Below are 27,292 nucleotides of genomic sequence, written 5' to 3'. Positions count from 1 at the left end.
AGGTGAAACATCTTCGAGATAACAAGAGAAGTCCAGTTGCCTTCATACATCACTCTCATGAACACTATTTAGATTACATACACACTGACTACATCAGATAAAAAACATTTTTAATTCAGAATAAGGGCTTAGAGAAAATCATGTTTAATATCAGCTAAAAGGTTATTTTCAACTTGACAAATAAGCCTCATCAGAACGCATATTCTGTTTCACTGAAAATTAATGAGTATTTATCTTGCTACTTGTGACCTAAGAAACTAATTCTTGATTTTTCTGCATATCGTTTGTTGGTAGAAACTGGTTGGCGCATGAGGCTCAGGTACAGTGTTGTCCTTGCATGTGCATGAGGTACATTTATCGCCCTGGATGCAGAGACAACCTAAAAAAAATTCTTCTTAAGCTTTTCAATCGAAGTAACTTTGTCCTTCCCTACACTTCCTCCCACAGAAATGTTTTAACTGTACAGATACAATGAGCGTGAAGCTTTGAGGGCCACCATTTTCAAACCACTGTAACTGAATGCATAGACAAAGCGCATTAAAAGATTCCTGCTTGAGAGGTGATCAAAAAATCTATAATCTCTTTTATTTGCCCCCAAGGTGACATCTGTTTTAAAAGAACTCTAATCTAAGCGGATATAAAAGGGTCTTTAAAAAGCCATTCTGCTGGCTTTTGTTGTGTGTGCCTGTGTGAGTGTGTACTTCCTGCTCGGGTGTCCTCTGTCCCACAAAGAGAAAGCGGCGGCGATGATTATGCGAAAAAAAGTTCTTTCAAAGCCTCCCCTCACGAAGTAAAACAGCTGCACCTTTAACCTGCTTTATGAATGAGATTAGATCATTTCTCTCTTTTTTTTTTCAAAATGAAAATGCTATAATTTGCTGACATGAGCTGCAGTGTTGGTCATGACGGCCCCTGCCAGTCACTCTAGCTTCTTTTGTTGATTTCGGAGTTGCGCAACAAGCCCGCTTCGTTACATTTTGAAATGTCAAAACAAACCGTGATGGAACTGAGCCTCTTTGAGTGTGGTGGGATCACTCTTATCCAAACAGACAGGCTCATCGCTGCCCCTCTATGTGGATGAGAGCTGCTGCTGAACACTCTGCTCCACTGGCACGGAGTAGTGACATCCCTTCTCCTTTGCCTCAGCCGGCTGGTGCTGTCCCTCCCCTGTGCTCGCTCCTTTGCCCCCGTCCCCGGTGTGGGGCCGCTATCTCCCAGTATCAGCTGGAAATTTGATGGATGACAGGTGGAGGCAGAGGGAACAGGGCTCCTCGGGGCCCGTCAGGCTCGGTCCCTCCATCCATTAGTTATCCATTTAGCCCTGTGTGGGCCGGCCATCCTGATCCCCCCCAGCTGCCCTTTCTTCCCCCGGACACGCTTGAATTTTCTGGTCAGTGATGAATCCTTAACCTTCCAGCTGCTGGATGGTCCCCGTCTCCTTTTGCAGGAGAGAAGGAGGCCATCACGGTTCATTTCTCTCATCCCTAAGCCACTTAGATGCACGGCTTTGTTCTGATTCTCTTTCTTCACTGTCAGATAACCTAATAACACAGGAGGAGCCGTCACATTCCTAATTTTTCTCTGTGTTAAATACATATTGTGGAAGACAGGCTGCTCTCTGTAGGATCGGCGCTTCTTTTGGAGTCTCTCAGCTCATCAAGAGTCCTTGCTGAGCGCCTGCGAATCATACCATACATCCGGAGGCCTGGTAATTCTGCAACCTGTTGGATAAACCCTCAGCACATCGATCTGGCCAGGAAGATCAAGGGAAGAGTGACAGGCAGAAAAGATCACAGAGGACCTGCTGCGAACTGGTCGATGGTTGAGCTCCAGCCCTTTCTGTTGCCTTAACAAGGCCCAAACCTCTGACATCTGCCCCGGGAAAACTCATGTTGAACACAGAAACACTGACGTCGACGGCATCGAATGAACAAGTAAAGGTTGTGACCTTTGGAAATGCCAAAGCAGCTGAATAACATAACTAAATTTGGAGGTGAATGTGAAATGCCAGGGTTTGGTGCCTTATTGGTGAAATCCCTCGACGTCGAGGAGGAGAGATGTAAATACTGCATTATATGTAGGTTCAAAAGACTGGAAATAAAATTGTGGCTTCTTCTCAAAGATTCAATCCAGAAGCATTACATTAGCTAAATAATCTGAACGTATAAAAATAAATTGATATAATGATTTATACAAATCAGTTTTGAAGAATGAATCCTTCACGTGTCGGGGAACAAAATTAAAATATGAGAGGTATGGCCGTTGCTAGCCATTTGGATTCCCTAAGCGCAAATGCTTTGTGCATCATTTCATTTCATTTGTTCAAACCAGTATATTGCTGCTTCAGGAGTCAATAAACTCATTAATACGTCTTTTTTTTCTGTCTACAACAGTGAAATAATTCTGGTGATTCATCCAGCTTATCTCTCACTGAGTCTACAGAGAGGCCCGCACAGCTGCTGTGAGAGATGCCTCAACGTAATAGCGCAAAAAACCCCACCTCACGTAAAAGAGAGGAACAAGAGAGAGAGAGCGAGAGCGATCTGCAAGCATTAGCCCATTATCTCGTCTTTTTCTCTTTTACGCCCAAACTCTTGATGCCTTTCTGATGCCGTGTTTAAACACAAGTGACTGCCCAATTTGAAATTGAAGCACAATAGAACAGACCAATGGGATGTGGCGGAGGACATTCATCTCTTCTGAAGCACAATTGTCAGATTTACATTGCTTATATCTATTAACATGCTTCACACATCTTTATTTAGATAAGATAAGATAAGATAAGATAAATCTTTATTGTCATTGTCACAAGGACAACAAAATTCAAAGGGTGCCATCAGTCGGTGCACATGCCCAAAAATAAAAAATAACTGTCTCACAATTCACACACAACGCAAGAATCAACAAACAACTGGCAAAAAAGAAAAAAAAAAAAAAAAACTGGTCATATATATTGTTATTATGATTACTCAAAATGATGTCTTGCGAGCTTGAGTTTTTGGTGCCCACACCAAGCACTCGGTGCCCTACGCACTGTGTGTGATGCGTGTGGGCGGAGCAACAGCACTGACAAGAAGAAAATATTTCAGAAATGGAAAAAAAAAGAACTAAGACTGAGTCAAAGTTTGAACCACAATGGAAACATCAGTTTCCTTTGAAAACGACCTTCTCAGAAGAATGAGGAGGATTTACTGAGGTCCAGATTTAACTGTGTAAAACGTACTAGGTCTCTTGATCAATGGCTGTTTGTCATCTCAGCTGAGGAGGAAAAATGTCCAACAATTAGTGACAAATTCACCAGACATTTTATTTATTATTTGTCAGGGTTAAACTTGTTGCTTTTTGTTGCTCAGTTTGGACTTTTTTTTTTTCTTTCTGAGCGCACACATCTCAGCTGTTCGATTTGGAGCTGCAGATATAGAAGGAAATGTTCCCACCGGTAATTACCCAATCAGAAGAGACTTTACACAGCCAAAACAAAAATGAAGTCTATTATTTTTTTACTCTCTTGCTTCATAGTCAGTATGAGCAGAATTTAGAGAATGTCATAGTAGGTAAAATACCCTTGGCTAAAGGTCCTACAGGCACACTACAGGCCTCTGAACAGCAACACACTATTCAGTAATAAAGCAATCTAAAAATGGATTTTATGAAAAGGATTCATGGAATATGTCAGTGTAATACAGAAAACAGCTACAAAGTGTGTGACATTTTAGATTTCATGATGTTTGTGGTCAGCAACTAACATTTCATGGGAAGAAAAGCAGCAAATCAAGCCTGAAGAAGCACCACGCCGTAAGTTGATGTTAAATATTACATTTTCCCTCTGCAACTTCCTGACAAGAGATTTTTTACGAGTCCTTCCACGTTCGATCTCCATATTCCTTTAACAAGAAAGGGTCTCCTCGGGTTAATAACAGTTCCTTCCATAGGTTATTACAGGAAGAAGATAATAAAATGTAGAAAAGAGAGTTAGCATTTTGATAATGTAGATCTCTGCTCCATTTCCATCAAGACACTGCCTGAATTTAAATATGGTGCGTAAAGATAGTATACCTAATAAAAGCAACCGATATGGGAGAGACACAGGGAAACACACTGCTCTTCATCTGCATGTGTGTCAAACAAACGCATTAAAATTCAAAGCATACCATATCTTCCCTTAATAACATTGCAAGAGCAAATTATACAGGAAAGAATCCAAATGTTTTTTTTCAGAACTGGTTCCTCTGACTTAGTTTATTCAAACCAAATTCGCTGTGAAGCTCTTCGGTACTGAACATCGACAAAAAAATCCACTATTACTAGTTCAAATAACAGGTTGCAAAAAATTGTTTTCAGGTTGCCTGCAATTTCTGAGTCTATTATAAATCTCTGTAAGTCAATGTTCTCCCAACTATAGCTGGTCAGCAATCAGGCTGCAAGCACAAACAGCTTGTCATTGTAATCATCACAACAGGCTGCGGAGACGTTGTTTTTTGGGGTGGTGGGGGTTTTCTCTGATAACATTATTGTATTTCCAAGTCATCTCTGGTCCCCAGCAGCCCTCACCGCTGATTTGATGAGGTAAAGAAAAGGCTGCAGATTTAATCTAAAGTGCCTTGCTTATATCTGACGGAGACATTCCGACACAGGTCACAGCTTACTGTGATCAAGGTGTGGCAATGATTTCAGAAGTGCAACATCTCCAAACATTCTGTCTCAATGTCATTTTACTGAGGTGCAGGCGAGGTTGCCGGGGTAACAGGAGCGCATCGTGGCTGATTGGGCTATGATAATAGTGAAAATTGTTGTGTTTATGCTATAAACATAAAATAATAATAAAAAAACAATTTTGTTCCTGGTTTTAAATAGATAGATGTGGTCTGAGATGATGAGTGTAGAAAGTAGTTTCATTCAAAATTAGATAGATGCAGTTGTTTATAAATAATTACTAAATACTTCATCAAGAAATTAAATGTCCCAATGAAACAAAATATTACAAAAATTTTTTTATTTCATAATTCTTTTGTTTATTTCTTCACGGTGACACTTACTTTGTTTGTTTTTTTTATTAATTTCTGAAACACCACACAATAAACATAAACAGTCTGGATTAAATTACATTAAATATAATATCCAAAATAATGAACTCCAAAGAGCAGTCAAGCTGACTACTTATTTTATTTCCTGTGTGCAACTCTCCTCTCATGCCTTACCTTAAGCCACAATATAACTGTTTGTCTCCTGGGCCACGTTGATAACTCTTAGCTGATAGGTAGAATTTTTAATAACTATGAGCCGTGATAGCAAAGCCATTTCTCCCAGAGTGACTAACATGGTCTGGTATGACTAAGTCAGGATGAATAAAACATTTCTCCAATGTTAAGACAGATGACATTGTAATGTTATGTGTGCCCTGAGCTTCGGAACAACTTTCAAGCTTGATTTGCTCTATTTGCAAAAGAGAGAACCTTAGCTGGGAGTAATTTTTAAAAAAAAATAATATGAGGGAAAAGTAGGCAGAGATTTCAGCTGCTTATGAGAGATAAATTATTCTGAAAAGGGAGATTTGTATCAGGTAGTGCATACACCTTTTCTTTGGCTTTCATGTTTCTGATTTTATGTCAGTCCATAAGTTACATAGACACTATTAATAAGCAGACTCAGCATGCAAAGGGGATCCTTATATGACAGAGGTTGGCAACACAGACGATGGAGACTGGAAAGACTAAAACAACCCTGGGGAAAGAAAGCGGACAAAATAAAGATCTGCTTCTGGAAGGAGAGTAAAGTGGTTTTATTCTGTCAGGTGTCTTAATGTTAGAACTACATAATATCTCTATTCAGTGAAGTCTGTCTCACTTAGACGTGTCCCGGTGTCCTCTCATTGTCTGTGACTTTTTGTATGTTTTTATGATCACCGGGTGTAAAAGTGGTTTATGTTGTATTTCATACATACATTTGAGCCTCTTATTTTGAAGTAAAGAAGACAGTGGGTTTTGAATTATTAAATCCGATCACTAATCATAGCACCCCTGGAGGAAACAGTCACCATGAAGCTTAGGTGATAACTGGCAATCAATCTCTTACATAACTATGAAAGAAATATGGTTCACTGTTATTTGTAGAATTGTTTTAATCCAGCCACATTTAGAAGCATGTTATCAGACAGGTTATATTTAAAGGATGTGAAGCTTCACATTAGATAATTACATCTTCACTTATGGCCATGCTGACTAGAATAACATTATCCCCCCTCCAAATTTCCTTAGGTTGTCTTTGTCTAATGTTGAAATGTCATCAATGATCTGAAACAAGCATGACAAAAAAAAATAAGAAGAAATAACACAAATCTGTAAGAGGCTACATATTTTTTCATTCAACTGTTTATATGAGATAATAGAACTAAATTATGCTTTAAATCCCAAAACCTAATCGGGTTTCCTCTTTCACTTTTGGATGCATTATGCCACTTCCAGCATTTCCTTATGACCCCTGTTATTTTTACATGTAATTTCCATTATGGTGCAGTATTTCACAGGAGCCGACACATCACACGTAATTGTTTTGAAATTAATGCAGGCTATTTTAATGTAATAAGACAGTATATCAAACTGAAACACCTTCAGCATGATTGGTACTGCCACCGCACAGCTAGGAGACGGAGAAATGGTGCTGTGTTTGCGTGCATCAGAGCTGTGACTGAAACCTTTGATTTGATATTGCTCAGCTAGCAGCAGGGCGGTACTCACAGATGACCGGGGGGCTGTGACCACGGAGAGGACAGAAGCACGACTGCAACATTTTGAAATCACCAGCATCCAAATGCAATGAAGACATACTCTAATTAGGACAATGCTTCGACCTAAGTAAACACTGCTGCTTTTATGGGGGAAGGAAATCCACAATAAATACAACCAGATAGTGCTGCATTCAGTTTTTCAGAAAATAAAGAAATCAACAGAGTAAGGTTAAAAAGGGAAAAATCAATGTAAGAGTTCCCTTTTTACCTTTTGGCTCAACTTCCAGTGCTTTCTAGAATTTAAAATCAATAGCAGACTGATTAAGTTGGTCCCGGCAGACGCCGTGTCATTGGATTTTTCATACTTTGCACACCGTTGTGTCTGCTAAAAGGGCAAATTACTCAGTCAAACAGGTAACAAAAACCTCAGAAAAATGTGTCATAAAATGCTCACATCTCAAAAGTTCACATCTAGCTCAGATCTTGCTGTTGGCGAGAAACTAACATTTTCAGATCATCTGGGCTCCATTTGATCTTTACAATATAAAAATGTAAGGCCAGTAAAATCTGCAAAGGTTAATTCTGTACTGACGAAAGATCATTTTAGAATGCAATAGAAATTACTTAAGTCATTAAATGTAAAAATATAAAAACAGGAATAAGAAAAAGAGACTAAACCTAAGTTTAGACTAAGGAAACCTTTATTGAATTTGCAAAAACATACAAATGTACATTTTTGTTTAACATTTTGTCTTTTTTCTTATTATTGACAATATGAACACCCAGAGAGTAGACAATTGTGATTATGAGAAGGGTTTAATTGCTCAATAACAATAAATGTTACACTAGTGACTGGGAAGGACATGTGTTATTTTTGACATGCCCTCTTTTATTCAGATGTAAACCTTCTTGCATGTTCTTTGTACACTCTGGGATCCCCTCCCACGGAAAGTGTGCCCTAAAAATCTCCAAAATTAGATGGCCAAACCTGACTGATATGATACAAAACAACAGCAGCTCTACTCCAAACTGTCCTGGATGGCATGTCTTCTCCCTCAATCTCAAAGTCTCAGCCCATTCAGTCTATCGAGAAAGCTAATTTCCTGCCAGCTGAACCCTTTCTGTGGAATTACCACCTCAATATGGCTGCATTTCCTTATGATTCTACTGTACTGGGGGGCTTGGTTCTTGATCAGAACCCCCAAAGCCAAACCCGTCTCAGAGAAGGGTTCAACCAAACGGTTTTCCAATATTGAAAAAACAGGAGTCCACTGTTTTTGTTGGGAGTTCATCAGTGGGCACCAGGTGGTCCAGCTCCTGGGGCGTAGCGAGGCCCAGCCCAAACATTTAACAAGATGCACCTTCTAATGCACCTTCTGCTTCAACACACCTGGCTCATATAATCAGGTCATTAGCAGAACCCTGGAGAACTCAACAGCATACAGAGGAGGTAATTCAGCCATTTCAATCAGGTTTGTTGGAGCACATATAAAAGGTGCAAGACACCAGACCTCAAGGTCTGGATTTGAAGACCCCCTGCTCTACATAGGCCAATATGCAAGGGTCATTGAGATTGGGGGGCTATGGGAGTTGGGTGGTAGGAAAGGGCGGTTGTCAGTCTATCCATGTGTTTCCTATACCTGGTTGTCAGTGCACAGTCGCAGGGGAGATGGTGGCTATCTCCAGGGGCTATTTGGCAAAAGATCCAGGAAACACAAAAAACAAAATCTATCAGAGTGCAACACAGGACAAACAGCCATGAATGTCTTTTGGACTGTAGGAGCATGCTGCAGAGAACCCAGGTAAAGGAGGAACATTCAAAGTTTCTGGGTTCAAATCTAAAACTTTCTTGCTGCAAAGGACAGTAGAACAGCAACAATGCTACCCACTTTGCCATTTGAGGGCCTAATGTCAACTTTGCATTGCACTCTGTTTCTGAAAATATTTAAAACGCCTGGGATTTGTAGTTTTCTCAAAAATATTAGTTAACTATGAACAATATTGAATCTAAGCTCATTAACTGCATGTGCCATTACACCCCATAACATAAAATCACAATATGTGCTGTGATCATAAAATAGCCAAAGGAAAAGGCTCTCAGCTCACTTTTAAAATCAGGAGAGGGATGAGCTTCCAGGCAGCACACAAAACAAAGTAGATGCATAAAAAAGCTTTAAGCATGACATAAATAATGATAAAACTTTGCAAGCAGTACTACAGGCAGAGATTATTGGAAGAAGTTCCACAAGAGTTAAGAACAGAGTTTAAATCCCGTTTTAATTATGTGAATGAGCCATAAAAGACTTCAGACATTATTAAAAATCTCTTCCTTGTGAATTTATTTGGTGTCATTACATCTGTCTCACAACTCTACGCTTCTTATCATACTGCTATGTGAGCACACACTCAATATGCTCAATGTTCCAACTCAGCGCAAATGTTATCCATTTTCTGAGTTAGTGGCGAATGAATAAAGTTCCAGTTTGAAGCTTCAAGAAGAAGAGGCGATGTCCTTTTTTTGTGAACGCTGACAAAACTGAGAACATTTTAGAGACCTATCTACATCTGTGTATGCAACAATCTCTTCTAGCCGATTGCAATTAACTGATCTTTAGATTATTACTGGAATCCGATTTATTATGGCGTATACATTGTTCAAGTTTGAATGTGTGGATCACAAACCAGAATAGAAGCACCGTGGTCATCGGATAGACTCAGCAGAAATCTGTAGAGTAAAGTTAACGATGTGGCTAGATGATCATGTGCTCTGTGTCGTTTTGTTTGTGGCCAGTGGCCAACTGTTTGGTGAACGTAAGCTGCTTTCAGGCAGTTGATCCAACTACAACAGGAAACTACAGAGGTCTGCTTAAGTACATTTTTTTCTGTAGCTGATTTTTCCAAAAATAAAAATAAATAATAGTAATATAGCCAGTGGACATGGAAACATACGGTGCTATGAGAAACACACACCCACCTACCGATATATTGCTTTTGCTTCTTTGTAACACTTGAAACTTTCAGGTCTAGAAAGAGTTTAGAGGCCAAGATGTAAGAATTGGTTTTCCAATAATAATACAATTTGTTTCTAAAGATGGTTTTCATCGGGGGATGTGGTACAGAGGATGGAAACGTATGAACGGGTGAATAGATGGAAAGTTTTCCTTTTGTCTCGTCAGTCCCAAAAACATTTGCCCAAACTCTTGGAGACCATCGAGATGCTTTTGACAAATATGAGATGGGCTTTTGTGTTCTTTATGCTCAGCTGTGATTTTGGCCTCTGATCTCTCCCAACAGATACCTTTTTTCCTTCATTCTGTTTCTTATTGGTGAAGGATGAACTGTGACCTTCATTCAGTCAAGTGAAAAACTGCAGCGCTTAAGTTCTGTGCTCCTTTATGACCTCCTGGATGAGTCATTGATGTGTAACTTTGGGAGCCAGGCCACTCTTGGAAAAGTTCGCCAATGCTCCATGTTTTCTCTTTTCTGTAAGTGGTTGTTTTATCATTGCAGCTGTCTTTCCATGAACAAACCATGGGTTCTTTTCATCACCCTAAACCCTTATGCATTGTGGCTTCTTCTTTTTTTTCTGTTTCTGTGTCAGTTTGTCTGAGCAACATGCAGCGACGGCAGATTAGTTAGTAATGAGCTTATGTGGACAAGAGGAAACACAGCTCTGTCTTCTTACACTTATTAAATGAATCAATCTGAATCTCACCTCCAGAGTCTTTAGCGCTTCTCACAGGACAGAATCTTGGTTTAATTAAATGGCTATTAAAAGATAACATATGAAAATATTCACATAAACATGCATCAGCATGTAAGGAGATGGCTTTCCACCTCACAACATTTAGCTATTGAGTAATTGGATGGATAATCCCATCCTTTTTTATTTGGCTTCTCTTATCTGAAGAGTAAAAGAACCCCAGAGAGTCACTTCTAACTGCTGAACAAACTTTTTTTTTTTTCCAATTTTCATCTAATAAGATCAGTAAAGCAACTATATGAGCTAATCAGCCTGTGTCAGCAAACAAGTGGCAACAGGAGTCAGTGAAGACGAAACACAACCCCTTACAGCGGTAGTTAGAGGTTTAGGGCGCATTTAAGTCCATGAAAATAGATTAAGTCTTACTGTGTCCCTGCATTAAATCACAATGCTGTTCTTCCAGACTGCTAATAAGCAAAGCATCATTCACAGCTTAATGGACAACACAATCAAAGTGAGCCAAAGCGTTAAAGCCGTAAGCTCATTCTGCAAGATCTGCTGTATTTTTCCTGGGCACAAGGAAGGTGATGGATATTCCTTTAGCAACGGCTTAATCAAATTAGCCTCTCCTCTAATTTTGCTTAATTGTGTGTGAAGATTTTTATTTCATTCTTTTGCTAATGTGTTTTGTTGCAAGCTCTTTATTGCCTATCAAAATATACATATATATATTTTTTTTCATTTAAAATAACAGCATGAATAATGAGGGTATTAAAAAAAAACCCAATGCTAATAAGCCTGGAACCATCTATAAAAGTCTGACCTGAGATAGAGCATGAAACTACAGGCTTACAGGGTCGGGCTTAATTAATTATAAGAAAAGTACTTTGATGATGTTTGGAAGGTAATAAGAAAGTCATGAGGAGCATAAGAAAGCAAATACTGGGGCCTGGATACACTAACCTATTAATAAGCACTGTGTAACAGATGCAAGGAGTAATTGTAATTCCATTCAGTCAATCTACAAAGAAATAATTACAGCTGCATGTATAATGTAGAAAGCTCCAAATGTATTGTGATTTCGAGACTCTGTTCTTGTCAATATATTCATCAGTGGAGGGAGCCTGGCCTCTATTAGCCTGCCAGAAGGATATTATATGGTGTGGTTCAATGTAACGCCATTCATCACTATTCAATTAACATGCTAATCTTATCGGTCGCAGCAGGCCTGGGCGGTTACAAAATTTATCAGTGGATCAAACGGAAAAATTGATCATCCACAGGAAATTCCTGGGTGATCGTTGGAGACCGAGTGAGTGATACGATGGGATTATTCAGCAACTTTGAACATAATGTCTCATGAGTTTTGCTTGTGTTTGTTTCTTAAGTGTTCAGGGCAAAAGGAAAGAAAAAAATATGAACTTGCCATGCTTAAATAAGAACTGATTAAGAGACGTAACTACACTGAAACAAGTTCACTTCTCTGTGTTGTGAGCGAGTATGTATTTATGGAACTGCAGTCAGAGTATAATATAATATTTTCGTATTCTCTCCCATACATGCACATTGATTATTTTTTTTAACACAAGTAAAGTACGTTCTAAATTAATACTGTGATAGTATCCACTTTACTTTGTCATAGCTTTTACCTTTATAACTTAATATGCTGTATTTGTGTTATTAAACTATTATGTTGATTTAATGTATCTAGTTGCATCCTATTTTGCAATATAATAAAGTTCAATGATTTTTTGATGGAGGTTTGTCACATATTAAATGCTCAACTTAATAAAATATCAGCATATCTAACATGAATCTGAGGACATGCATTATGTGCATACTGTTGAGTGAAATTCAGTGGAGACTCTGTATCTACTCCTCTTGAATAAGGAACATAGCAGGCAGGTTGCAACCTAATAGCCCAATAACTTGCAAAGCACTGTGCAATGTAGGGCTATAAAAATTCTTTCACTGGCTAGAAAGATTCAAATTTTAAAAAATCTATATCTATCTGAGCTCTGCAGCAACACTAGAGAATGGAATTACAAGCGGGAAAGTTTTGGAATCAGGTAACTCTTCTCAAACTAAAGCGATCAGAGGTCGGCAAAACTCTCTGAATGATGGCAGTGGGAGGAAATTTATGTCTATATATATTGTCGTCATTTGTCAGTGCGATGATGAAAGTCTAACAGCACAACTGCTTTAAGCCCCACTCCTCTCCTGCTCTTTCATCTGTCAAAAATCTTTCGTTTGGCCAGCAATGAATGTGGAGGTTGCGTCGGCTGCTAACACCAGAACCCTTCATCAAGAGAAGAAGGACCTATTTGCAGCCCACATTTGGGTTGACAAGCTAATCAACTCCTTCTTGCAATGTCTTTGTTTAGAAGAAGAATGAGCTAAAAATGTCAAAACTGTCAAAACTAAATACATTTAGGATGACAATCAGCTCCTCTAAACTTAAGGACATGGTTTTCAAACAGAGTAAGGTAGCCTGCTTCCCCCAGGTCAAGGGTCAGTCTTTGACAGGAGCAGACAAATCCAATTCACATTTAACGGCCAAATATGGGACGACTCCGTATTTTACAGGAAGGGTGGCAACCTGATTTAGGGGTGCTGAGATACAGTTTTAGGGGGGCTAAAGCAAAGTATAAATAAATTACTAGTTGGCAATTGTAATCCATCAATTTGTTGTTCCCCAGTCGCCAATAAAATTGAAGGAGAAAAAGAAACAGACAGATGAAGAAAACATCGCATTCACTATCACCTCACACCTGCACAGCTTTTCCACTGGCTGTCGGCAACATGTGTTTGCATTCGGGTCGGTCATCCGTTCATGCACTCTGGTTAGATCCAGGTGGACGGATGACGAATAGATTTTAAGACCATTTGTTGGTCGTGGTGCAACAGATTTCCAAGACGGCTCTGAAAGCCGGCTCTTTAATTACCGTGTCACTCTCGCTAAACAAGGTTCTCAAGCATTAGATTTGTTTCCTTTCCTTCAGCGATATTAGTCAAACAATGCAGACACTGTATTACACAGTCTGTGGAGTTTTCTTTAAGAATGCCGATCTCCATTCTCTAACGGTGCATTGTTACTAGAAAAGCTGCCAGAGGGGCTGTACAGAAACAATGGGGGCCAAATATGGGACCTACGCACCTCGCTGTTCTGTTCCTTTACAGCAGTTCTGCATCTGTGTGTTCCCAGCTCATGGCTTCTGTCTTTGTTAGCACAGCCTCATTCGACTAATAGCCAGTCCACACTCTCTACAAGCTCATAAAAATGTACCGAATGCAATGGTGCATATTTAAATCAGCGAGCTCAGCATAAGACACGAGGATGTTTGACACCTTGTAACATCCATCAGGGCGTGTGCTGGAAATGTGGGGAGACTTTAATTAACTTTAAAAACAAAGCCGCTTTCTATTTGTCTTGTATGTTTTTGCTTTTTCCATTAACATATTTAAGTATCTACAAAGGCTTCACAAACTCTTTGCTGTTGTTTACAATGCGATGCACTTTAGCAGCAAAGAACATGATTTGCTTCACAAATGCGGTAGTGATACAGGCCAGATGCCAAATCACACAGAATCCTCTTACACACTGAGAAAAAAATAAAAATAATAAAGAAAAGCAGCTTTGCCAACAACATTTCTACTGGCTGAACAGCATTTAACAAAATGTATTTATTGCATTTGTTAAGGTGTTTGTTTTAGTTATGTTAAGACTTAATCACTGCACTGCAGTGCTTTTTTCTTTTTCTTTTTTTACACTTCCCTAAAAGTGGAAAAGCTGGAAAATGGCTTATGGCTCACTTTCCTGCCAATAAATGACAAGGCATTTTCTTATTCTTTCATCACATAGCCTGGTCTGCAGGAGCTCTGCTATAGCTGCAGATCCAGCCCCTGTTTATTGTCCTGTTTATAGAGGTGATGGCTTTCAAATGAGATTGTACCACAATGAATCAGATATATGTACATGCCCCCTGACTTTGGCCATTTGAAGTGGCCTTATGCGAACTTATCAAGTCACCAGTCTTTATGTTTTGGTCTAATTCTGAGCTCAAATGAACAAATTAAGTATTATTTCCACTAGGGCAGCTGGCAGCTAAAAGCCTTGAGCTGAAACTAAAAGATTTAAAGAATATCTCACTAACATTGCTTTGTCCCAGGGTATGTTGATATATTGACATTTGTTAGAGGACTAGTTAAAGTGGGGCTAAAGCAGTTAAGAGTTTTATCTTGAGCGTACAGGGCACTGGTTGGCGGTACCCCAAGAGCAGAGATAAGGAAGACTATAGGTTAGTTTCTGCTGCACTGCATAAGGTAATGTGTGTATTAAAGTATACTAAAGTATATTTGGTATCTGAGCTATTAAAACAGAAAATAAAAATCTTTTTTGAATGGGGATCCCTGGTGTTTGTGGATTTTAGCTATTTGCGGATAGTAGTGTTTCCAAACCCCCACAAATAACAGGGGGTTACTGTACACATATTAAATACAGATTTTGGATATGGTTTCCTAATATTGCTGGAGAAGAAAAAGAAAGTATCCTATTTCTATGTAGTATTTCGTAAAAAATGTGAAAAACTTAAACACAGGGATGACCAGATGTTAGCATCATTTCCAAAACAGACATTTTTCCAAGCAAAATAAATTCTTGCCTTGATTAATTCTCAAATCTGACAAAAAAAGGATTTATCAGAATTTTTTTAAGTGATGTTCTGTGATTTTATCATCAATAAAAATCAGGCAAAAGACTTGGGAACTTTCAAGCAAAACAAATTGAGACTTGATTTGGATTTTGGGGATTGAAGTAAGATTTCTTTTAGATTTGGGGCAAAAAATTTGAGACTTTACTCTGACTTTCCCTTTTAAGAACTTCGAGACTTTGAGTCTTGGACAAGTGCATCAAAAACTTAAGAACTTGGATTTCAGGCAAAACACTTGAGATTTCACCTTGGTTTGGGATTGAAGGCTTGAGATTTGACTTAGACTTTTTCCATTAACAACTTGAGATTTAACTTGGACTTGTAGAAGCAAAATTCACGAAAACATGTTGCAAGATAGAAGTTGTAGAATGTGGCTGGACAAAACAGTGTGGGAAAAGAAAGACATTTTGTAACATTTTGACTATCCATTTCTGTACTTCAAGAAAATGTCTCCGCCTGTCAACCGGTTTTATTGTTAAAGACCTTCAGAAAAGAAATAAATGACAGAAAATTGACAATTTATTTTCTGAATTACTGTAATCCAAAAACTTTAATTAAACTGTGGTGCTCCGCTGTGATTTGTCACATCTATTAGTCCTTGACAGATGATAGTCAGCAAGCTTTTCTCTTCAATATTCAAACACTGACCTCACATAAAGCATAGTAAATAAATCCCAGCAGCGGAAACCTCAGTTTCATCTATTTCCATGTAGAAAATAAAAAGTGTTGTCTTTTCACAAAAAATCAGCTTGGGTTTTCTCAGGCTGCCTGGATCAGTGTTGGCCTCTTGGTCTTTCACTTTGTATTACAAGGAGTAACTGCCTCTTGTATTGTCCCTGTTGTCCATCAGCATGCATAATGAGGCGTAATGGTAGATAGTTTGCTGAGGCATTGCCTCTTAAAGACAAGGCAAACTAATCCAATCCCACTAGTTCATGCAACATTTACAGTGTTCAATGTTAGCATAATAAGATGCTCACACCTCTTGCTACACTCGAGCAAACACTTCTGCAGACAAGAGCTCGAGCGAACAAACACATACACAAACATGAATTGACTGTAGAGCTGCTGAAGACGGACGGGTTTCTCCTATTAAACCTGTTTCCAATGAAACCCTTTTTCCATAGAAGGTACATCATCAAACAACAGGCACGCAGAAGAGCTGCAATGATTATAAGGTTGGCACAAGCATCTGAGACTTTCAGACGTTCTTCTTTTCAGTTCTGTTTTTCTCCATCTTCCATTCGTTTGTCTGTCTGTCTCTTTTGGTTTGTGTTTTTGTTTGGGTATGCGAGCAAAGCAGAGACTAAAGGGTTAACAAGAAATCAATTAGATCGAGCCATCCCCGCTTCAAAAGCCATGCAATTAGTCAGTGAGATTTAAATGTGATGTGTGGCACATACGCACAGCAGTGCATTGTTTTTCTGCACATAAAAGTTGCACAGAAAAACAAGAGTACGTTCTTCCCCTTAAATTATTCATATTTTGTCACACTGCAACCACATGTACTTGGATTCCTCTTTACTCTGGTACTCATAAATGTTCAACCTTCTGCCTTCAAAGTATTAATAACTCTAAATATGTTTGCTATAATGGGATTGATGATCAGAATTGATCAATCATTAAGAACAATTAGCAAAGCAGAAATGTCAAGAATGAAGTCATGAAGAAATGTAAAGACCTGCTTGCTAGCTAATAAAACAATAACTCAAGCTTTGAACATGTCACAGAGCGTCATCCTAAAATGGAGCAAGTTTGGCATATCTATCTTCAGAGCTACTAAGAAACCAAGTGCAGAGAGCATTAATTAGAGAAGGAGCCCGTCTCTGGACGAGCAGTGGACATGTTCACCTGAAGGCATCTGAGAAATCTGGCCCTGGTGAAAAATGGTGAAAATAAAGCCAGCATAGAAAGAGAACCATTAAAAGCAAGCAATCAGCAAAAAGCAATGTGAGGGATGCGGCAAACCTGTGGAGACCCAAATGTAGCGTTGAAAACGCTATGTTGAGCAAGAAATGCTATGTTTGGACAAAATCCAACACTGTAAATGGCCTTAAATACCCTGTTTCCACAGTTAACAATTCAATCACTCAAAAAAATACTTTCAATCCAGGCGCAGTACTAAAGAAAAATAAAGTGCTAATGTTCAGACCGAGCTTCTATACAATCTTATACCAGAAGAAATCTCTTAATAACTAAAGCGCTCTGTTCTGCAGTAAAGGGTAAGGAGCTTGTTGCTCTTCTGAGCAGACCAGGTGCCTGGTGTTGCATAGGATCCCCTCCATGTCTCTCCAGCACAGCTCCCACTGAGTCCGCCCCTCTCCTCGTCACAGGAACACTCTTCCTAATCAGCTTATCGAGCCGGTTTCTGTACCTCAGAGTCCTACTGCTCCCCATATCAGCGGCAGCATGGTGCTGTGGTGATAATGTCGTTCACTAGAACAGGGGAGTTGATTAAAGTTTATGTTGAAGCAGGGCAACTACACTAAACACAAAACCAGAGCTGCAAAAAATGTGACCTAGTCAGCGTCTAGAGTTCAATCCTATATCAAGAGTCAACACTTAAAAACCATTCTTCACATAATGCAATCTGGCTGAATGTATCCTTTTCCTTCCACCTCAAAGTTTTGCGCGATTTGCGTTGATCACAGAAAATACAGACAGGAAACGGTGAAGCTTGAAGCTGCAAGGCACTGGGGGAAGTCTTTCCGACCAGCACAAGTGGCATACAGCTTTCCAAAAGATGAACCTTACTCCCTCTCTTCTTCCTTTCTTCCTGGTGTATTTTAGGAATTGAGACATCCTTCATTATGTGCTGCGATCGATTTCCAGATCTCGTGGATAGAGGGGAGCAGGGACGAGGAGGCGCACTCTCAGTCAAATGCACGCAGTTGCCGCACAACTGAAATCCATCCTGAGAAACATTTTATTAGGAGGCATCCCTCATAAATCTACCAATATTAATTTTGCATTATAAGGTTTAGGCACCCACTTAATGAGCTTAAAAGCCACTTGCACCACAATATGCTTTGCCCAGACAATGACCTGCAGGCATCTTTGGCAGTAACTTCTCCCTTAATTGCCAGGTTAGCCTGGGGAAAAAAAGGCAATGCCTCTGTAGAATACAGTGGCTCAGCCTGCAAATGATGCAGGAGGAGTGAAGAATGTTTATAGTTTTGGTTTGATGTGAAAAGAAAAAGATCTATTTAGATAAAGTTTTTGCACTGCTAGTAGATGTGCCGCAAAGGTTATTAAATCACCAAGTGTATATGCGTCCAGTCTACCCAGTGAGATATATTTCAGTGTAGACGTGTGCCACAGTGGCAAATTATTCCTGCTCAGAAGAAAAAACAAATATTTGCGCAAATAATGTTGACGTGAAATATCAAGCTCAGCATATGGTTTGAGTGGGCTACTACGCCCCTGACTACTTTCTGCTTGGATTTATTTAGTTATAAATGTCTAAACATTGCTGCAACAACCCGGCTTTGTTGTTTTATTATAATGTATTCGTGAGATTTGGCAATTTCTCTCGAAGGTTTCTTGTTCAGTGTGTTGCACGGCAGCCTCGTGGGCGGCGGGTGAATTGCATTTCTGGACAAAGAGCGTTTGAAAGAAAGCTGCAAAGAGCCTAAAGAGTACGGCGCTTAGAACTCAATAAACTGCCTCTAGGGAGTGTGGCACTTGAGTCACTGTCAGCAAAGTCGGAAACGTACCCTGACACCGTGTGAGAATACTGCAGCCGTGCGGCGTGTTTTTGTTAGCTGTGCTCCACAGGGAACCAGATGCATGTTATACACAGAACATCTCTCGCGAAATGTGTTGAAATATGTTACTTGAATTGACTAATCTATTGTTAAAAATAATGTCTGACTACTGCCGGCGTGCACAATGTTCTCAATATATAATGGCCCCTACTATCTGGTGATTCATGCTGCATGGCAGCACTGCACCAAGAAAGAAAATGGAGCAATTTTCTTTTGTACCGTTTTTTTCCCCCCCTTCAGTCTGTAATCGAACACCGAAAGAGGAAATAACCTTAAAAAAAAAAAAAACTTCCCCTAATTGCACTTAATATGACTCCTATAGTTCTGGAATGTTATCATGAATTAACAATGACACGAGAAAATCTAAGTGCATGCATTGCTTGCATTATTAAATCAAAAGGTTCATGATAAACTTAAAATAATAATAATTAAAAAATATCAGTAGCTGTTCCTTCATGTAACTGCTTAGCAACAAGACACACTCCTCATTTTTATGCCTAAACATGCTACAATAATATAAAGCACAGCTGGTAGTTATTATTAGGGTCATCATAACATTCAGCATGCAAGATACAGCAATGTGTGTTCAGGAGAAGAAGACTTCAGCAATGTTTGGGAATAGGAATGGCGGAGAATGAGATTTTTATGACCTTGAGAAACAGGATTTAATTAATCTTATTTCAAACAGAGGAGCAACAGTTATTACAACTACTGGTGCTAAAATAACACAAGAGTTAAAAAGTGTTGTTAGATGAGGATGGTGGCTGTGGCTCCTTTTGTTTCTAAACTCAAACTGTCTGTGGTTTTTTTTCATGCCAGGAATCAAACAGCTGAAATCACAAATACAGCGAAAGATCAAATCTGCATTTTAAAGAATGTCCAGCTCGTTTGATGTGGATAAAAAAAGTGACCTCATCTACAAAGCTTAGGTGATGGTTGGGCTAAAGTGAACTCCGAAGCGGTTCGAATGTCTTCCATGTGAATGCCAAGCGGAACGGACACCACTCCAAAAGCAGGAAGCGAACAGCAGCGGGACATTCAGTTTTGTCTTCACGCATTTCAACATCTCGATCTGTATGTCAGCCATAATTAGAAGGATTTCTGTTATTCATTCAGCGTCTTGCAAAATGTCTATATCCTCTCATGCAAAGTAAAAATTCCTTCATTGTCATGTATAATTGTTGTTGAGTAAACTCAAAATACCCTAATACATGTCAAAAAGTTCAGTTGTTGAACCAGATACCAAGGACAACTAGTTCTTTTCCTGTTTGGTACCACTACAAACTGCGAATACCACAGGACATCAGGATTTTAAAACTTTATGAGATTTTATGAGAACACAGAGTATATTTTATAATAGATGTTTATTTTACATTATTAGACTGTGAGAAGAATATTAAACATTGTCATCTATTGGCCAAAGTCCTCCACCTTGTACCAGCAGAACACAGTCACAATGAACAACTGAATCCCTTTGAGAGAGAAAAGATGAAGCAGATCTCCCCTTTCATGTCATATTCCTCCTTTTTAATTTGGTCCGAAAAAATGATCACTCGTCAAAAGCAGAGGAGGTAATGGGAATCAGTGCATGCGTGACAGAGACATGACAGCCGCAGACACTTAAAAATACTCAGAACATTTTAGGAGTTTGAGGGACAAGCAGAGTCTTTCGGTTCTTGATTGACAGTTGGTTATTAAGACAGTGGTGGTCAAATTAAAACCTGAAACGTTAAATTAAAAGTAGCATATCAACACGGAAATATCACAAGAAGCAATCCCCCGCTGAGCGTTCGCAAAGCAATAAATTGCCTGGATGATTGGTTATTAAAGAAAATTAGGAATTAGCTTTCAATAATATCCATCACAGCATGCAGCGTTCTGACATAGAGACAAAGTCAATTTGAGAAAACCAAACTGTTATTTTAAATAAATAAATGAATAAAAAAGTATTTTGATCCAAGTGGAAAATAAATATTACGTTAGTGTATTTATTACTTAAAATGAATATTGAAAACGAATGCATCTGGGGACTTTTTAACACATTTCACCAGTCGGTGAGCTCCTTCTGCCGTCACGGATCAGGCCAACAACGTCCGGGCGAGAAGCGTGTTCAACACGGACAACAATGATCCCGTGAATGCACAGATCAAGGTCTCCTTGTTCCAGTGATTAAGCATCCTAACAAATGCATGTTGGAGGACGGGCCTTATCACCCAGGTCCACACAGAGCTCTTTCCATATCTATCACTCTCAGATGGCCAACCTGCGCCTGCCATGTGCTGCAGGCTGCCAAATAAAAACACCACAGGCGTCGCCTCGGCGCTCCGCTTGGCTTGTTCTTTACTTCCCCTCCTCCCCCGTCATGAAACAAATCATTTCACAGCTTTGGGAAAAAAAACAAAAGTTTGAAATGCGTTATCACTCCTGGACAACTAGCCGGCGATTAAATGAAAATATATATTTTTTTTAAAACAAAAAAGGAAAAAGAAAGAGGGGGAAAAAGCTCTGAGAATTTCTGCTTGGACTCGCAGCTTGACAAACCTGTTTACCTTGCTTCCAATTAAAATTCTCGAGCACTTCAATGTGTTTTTTTTGTTCCTTTTTCCAGGGGCATTCCTTCGCGAGCAAAAAGAAAAGAAACTCCACTAGAAGTATTTGTACAGCTTGAAATGAGCAACACATTTTCATTTGGCCTAATCTTTAGACGTTGTTCGTCTTTGGAGGAAAACACTCGTGTTTTAAAACAATTTCCGTTTTCAAGCAAAAAGCTCCAAATTGACTTGCCACCTGGTCTGAGCCTTTTCCCCAGTTAACAAATATTAAACCTATTAAACTTATTATGCATATAAATTACTGGTGGGACTTGATTGAAATGCTTAATTGAGTTAATTGTGAGGTCTGCCATTAATTAATTGTAGTTAATTACATTTTAGTGGAAAACATCGAGAAAATAAGCAACATTTTCAATTCGAAACGGCTTTTCGCTGCTACTTGATCAAATAAATAGACATGTAAGCTTTAACATATGAGATATTTAATTATTTTAAATATTTATTTAGATTATTCAACCATCAGATTGTGAGTTTGTAGTTTTAATATGTAATATAAGCAAGTTCAATAGCTGAAGAATGCATATGGAAAATGTGATGACCCTAGCATTTATATAAAGCAAATAAATGACATTTTTGGGTTCATCTGAGTGAAAGTTCTCTCCAAATGAGATTCAAAAATGAAATCCTCATCAAAAACAAACCTACCATACTACAACTTTGGCTGTGGATTATTTTTGAGCCGAATAACACAAGAATAATCATCTGATGCAAGTTGTGTTTGTATATTGCAACTTCACATTAGGTACACTTTTTGCAATAGAAAGGCAATTACTGATCACTCCAACATCAAGATATATATATGTGTGTGTGTGTGTGGGGGGGGGGGGGGGTGACCAAACATGTCACCAAGAACAAATATATTGTCACGGGAATAGATGGAGAGTTTCAACAGTAAGACTGAGGAGAAAAACAGAAGAGAGAGCAAAGAGATTTCTGGATGCTCCTGCTCGTTTCTTGATTGACGTTACAAACTCTTTTTTTTTCAAGCTTTTGCCTAGAAAATGTCTATAATTTAGGGAAATTGAGAAGAAATGACAAAGGGCAGAATGACACAGAGTTTGAAAGGTACAGGCTGAATTAAAGATAAAAAAAAAAGAAGGCCCCTTACCTCAGAGTGAACGTCTCCACGGTGGAGTAGGGCGATATGCTGATAAAGGCAGACACGGTCTCTCTCTGCCTCATTGGCGTGGCTGGGACCATGACCATGAAGTTATCATCCAGCCAGAGCTCTGTTAGCGGCGGCTCCATGGGGGTCTTGTAGAGCCTCACGCCACCAATCCTCCTCAGCGGGTTGGAGGTGTAGGTACCAAACAGCCCTTCTTGATTGGAGCGGATGAAGCTGTCCTTTCTGGACTCCTCGGAGTGGCACTCTCCTGCTTCTGTAGACCGCAGCAGATAGTAGAGCTCCACCGGGGTGCCCTCGGACACTTCGGCATTCCTTTGCCACCCCGGCACTACGCTGGGGGGGCTGAACCAACTGGCCAGCGGCTCCAGCTCGGCCACACACAGCCCGAGCTCCCCTTTGAGCTGGCAGGCACCGCGGACCTCCTGGGTCTCATGGAAAGCGAACATGTGTACGCAGGGCAGTTTGTCAATGGTGCTGTAGTTGTCCCAGTCTCTGCCCGCTATGTAAAACAGCACCTGGACTTTGGGCTTGGCTAAATGGATCTGCGTGTTCATGATTAAGGTTTGCACCTTCCAGTTGAAGGTGAATACCGAAGAGGCAGGGAAGGTCCCGGGACTCTGCAGGAGCTCCAACGGGACAGGCTGCTCCACTGAGAGAGGCCCATAGCTGGCGTTCACCGACGGCAAGTTTCTGGTGTGGTAGACGAAGAAAGCCTCAGTCCGCGAGGTCAGGCTAGAGTTCCTCATGAAGTCCTGGTTGGCTTCCTTGAGGAAAAAACCCAACTCCGTATTTAGCAGCTGATAGTTGACAGGCAGGTACGTGGGGAAGGAGGAGTATCTCTGCATAGCCTCCAGGACTCGACAGTCTGCCCCTGGAAGTAAGAGGAGAAAAAGCTGGGTTAAGAACGGCTCACTTCAACATCGTCTTCTCTGGCAAGTCCTGCACAAACATCGTAGGTGGAATGTTGAAAAACGTTTTAGTTATCCATTTCATAAACTAAATATGAACCAAAATAAAAGACAGACTTATAATATTTGTCAATAATAGTCCTGAATATTTGAAAGCTTCATGTTTTCCTGAAAGAAGAGGTTCTACCATAAGCATAAATGCTCTTTGAGATTTCATTGCTTCTGAATGAACGGTAAATTGCTTCAGCAAATCAATTTCTCAAACAGAGCTAAAGAAATAAAAAAAGACGTGTGTTTTAATCAGTTCCTATAAGGAGATTTCAAAATAGATATGCAAATTAATTGATAAACGCAACACTCTGTATCTTTCACAATGTGCTGTGTGCTTTGATTTATAATTTGAAATCTGTGCAACTCCTTTATGCCTTGACAATAAAGAACAGGATCAATGCTGTTTCTACCAGAGTGATTTATGGATTTAATTTACATTTAAAGAGGCCAGAGAAACAAATATACAAGATTCTGGAAAGTTAAAGTTATGCATGAGGAATTTACGTCCTGTAAATTTAAGTTCTCTTTTCCACTTGTCCAGGATTGTTGTCTTATCTTGCTGGACGGTGAATCCTCACCCCACTCCAAATGATACTGCTGCCTTTAACAGATTTTCTTCCAAAACAGCCTTATGTTTAAGGCTGTCCTATCAGCACTTATCACAATGCATCCACACAGCATAATGCCCTATTTTCTGTAACACAAAGAGTTATGAATGGCGACCAAAACGTTTAAATTTGGCCTCATCTCGCTATCTCCTTCTAATGTTTGCTGTGCCTCCTGCATGGCTTGTGGCAAATTGTAAATAGTACTAATTGCTTTCGTTCAACTATGGCTTTATTTTATTAATTCTCTACAATGGATTTGTGGATTTTCCAAATAAAGTAAAACATTGTTTAATAATGCAACCCCGCTTTAGACTTCCTCACAACCTCGTCCCTGACCTGTCTGGTGTGTTCCTTGGTCTTCATGATGCTGTTTGGTCACCAGTTTTCTCCCAACAAATCTCCTAGGACTTTTACAGAAGAGCTGGATTTATACAAACAAGGTAAATCTCACACAAGTGGACTCTATTTGACTGTCTAAGCTGACTTCTGAGGCAGCTGGTTGCACAGGACTTTATTTGGGGGCATCAGAGTAAAGAGTCAAACTTCATATTCTCTCTTTTGCCACATAATTATGCACTGTTAGTCTATTACGTGAAATCACAATAAAAGGCGTGGAGGTTTGTGTTTGTAATGAGACCAAATGTAAAAATAAAATGAGATAAAATTCTGACTACTTGAGGGTTTTGAGCTGGCAGCATGCCGAATCCGAATTGTCGACATTGAAACTACCGCAGGGTCACGCTCCGGTACACATGCAAAGATTTCCCCTGTTTCTTGCCTACCTTTTGCACTACTGGCTGAGAAACCTTACATCAAAGTTGACGTGAAGATGGTTTTAATCTGTATAAGAGCGGAATTTGACCTTCTTCTCACAATCAATCCTCATTTGATCACGCTCTGTCAGCGGACTCCCATCTCTGTGCTAGCATCTGGAGTGTTTCCCTCTAGTGATCGTCCCTGTAAATCAATGTCCAAACAGGTAGGAAATCTGTCATGAATTTTCTGATTCATGGTTCTCCTCAAGACCTCTCTGCTGCTGCTGCCCCGGTGAGAGATGCATAAGGAACCAGCTGAGCCTCAGGTTTTGAGCATATTTGGACCAAATTCAAATCCAAATCACTGGAGTGCCTCTGGGTATAGATCTAGCTCTTCTGAGGAGCTGAACAATGCAGGGTGATTTGTATTTTTTCCTGAACAAGCAGGGGCTTTGTGTCAATTGTTGGCACAAGGCATTGTTTTAGCCAAGACATTACAGTGAGGGTAAATGAAAAGCTCTCCAGCAGTCAGTAGTCGGGAAGAAATCCATCCTGCGGTTTGGAAGCTGTAACATTAAATTAAATCCAATGAAAAGGCGCTCATGTCTCAATTATGGGAGAAGGAAAAACTTCTCTTGATAGAGTTCAGTTTTGTTTTTTTCACACCGAAGTGTGATTTATTGTAATCAACTTGAAAAACACATCCACACGTCTCATTGTCAAATCGCAGAGAACAAAGTATGTTAAATGATCTATTCTTTTCAGACGCTGCCACTTTGTTTAACTGATTTCCACATTTCACCGCGTGCGTAACAACGTCAAGAGACTAAACACGCAAACCAAGCACAAAAGTAGAAGTAGAAGCCGTGACAGCTGAGGGGGGAAAACACTGATCATCTTGCCAGCAAGCGTCTTTTTGCTGGTAAAATTCGGGTTTGTCATCTACGTGGATGTCACTGTGACATGCACAACATACCCGCGTTGTTGAAGATCAAAGACATACAACATGCAATTATCCAATTTCTTTGAAATGTGTTTAGACAAACCAGGTAAATGTGAGCGAAGGTGACAAAAACAAGCATTTTGCCTCACAGAAACACCTACTCTAAAAAAGGAAGTTTTCAATAAAAAAATTTAAAAATCTTGTCTTGAGTAGGAGTTTGAGCTATTTTTCAATAAATCTTTACACATTTCTTAAGTGGTTACGGCCCAGCCATCATCTATACACACCTGTCCTTGTAGGACGACTGGTGCCTGTCTCCAGCAGTTGTTGGGTGAGAGGTTGTTCGCATATCTAAGGTCAATTTGGAGAAATGAATTAACCTAACTTCACGTTTTTGAACTGTGGGTGGCAGCGCCGTAGGTCCACCCATTCAAATAACGCCCTGCGTGTATAGCACCAAGTGACCGGAGGGGGTACCATTAAATCTTGCCTGTGAAAAATTATTATAACTGATCATGAGATTATATTTAAATAGACATGTGTGAAGCATTTAAATAGCACAAAGGCTAAGCAAAACAAAAGTAAAAAAGAAAAAAATGCTTGAGAAAAATGAATCTCCTCCTCCAGTCTTCGCTCCCACTGGTCCGCTCTGTGCTGTAATCTCAGTTAGACACCTGTAAGTGAACGCGACCTCCAAAAGAGACGGGGCAGAAAAGAGAAACATGAGAGGTAACGGGATGACTCATTCACACGTCACTCGCCCTCGTCCAACTTTAATTAAACCAGTCCGTACCAGTACCCCAACTCCACCTTGCTGGCATGTGACTAAGTGGAGCTCTGTGTCCGTTACTGATCCAACCATGGCCCGTCCATCGGGTCTTCCAAGAGTCGCTCTCTTATTTCATCATTCCATAAAACCCGTGAAAAATCTGTCTTCAGATATTTCTTGGCTCAGCTTCAGCTTATGTATCCTGTTCAGTGATGGTCAGATTTCAGCTTTCCATACCATACCTATTTCTCTGAGCTCTGAACATCTTGTACTTTTAAGTACCCCGGGTAGCTACAGCTATGAAAAGTTACAAAACTGGGAGATAATGAGCGCCTGGTAGCTTCAACCTATATTCTTTTCCAGTTCTTGGCAGTTAGTACTTGTCTTTCCCCACCAACTCCACCATGTTTCTTGCAACCCTGTTGAGTATTTGCAGCAAAAAAGTTTTATGTTTCTGTGACCACGCCCACATATCTGAGCCAGGGGTCCTCAAATCCAGGCCTGAAGTCCCTGTGTCCGGCAACTTTTAAATGAGCCCCTGGTTCAACACACCCAAATCAAACGGCTGAATCCCCTCCTCAGTGTGCAGTCAGGTTCTGCAGAGTCCCACTAATGAC

The 27,292-nt window shown here is 39.8% G+C and overlaps 1 protein-coding gene across 1 annotated transcript in view; it reads right to left on the bottom strand.

Moving 5' to 3' along the window:
- The window catches only part of LOC114155151 (transmembrane protein 132C), a 166,853-nt gene that overhangs the window by 106,442 nt on the left and 33,119 nt on the right, over positions 1-27,292 (bottom strand). The window contains exon 2 of the mRNA XM_028034905.1: positions 22,624-23,512. Coding sequence (XP_027890706.1) covers positions 22,624-23,512 — 889 coding nt within the window. The remainder of the gene's footprint in view (positions 1-22,623; positions 23,513-27,292) is intronic.

The sequence above is a fragment of the Xiphophorus couchianus genome, chromosome 12 (genome assembly GCF_001444195.1).
Source record: "Xiphophorus couchianus chromosome 12, X_couchianus-1.0, whole genome shotgun sequence".
NCBI lineage: Eukaryota > Metazoa > Chordata > Actinopteri > Cyprinodontiformes > Poeciliidae > Xiphophorus > Xiphophorus couchianus.
Note: the sequence above shows the minus strand (reverse complement) of the source record. Positions and strands in the feature narration are given on the sequence as shown.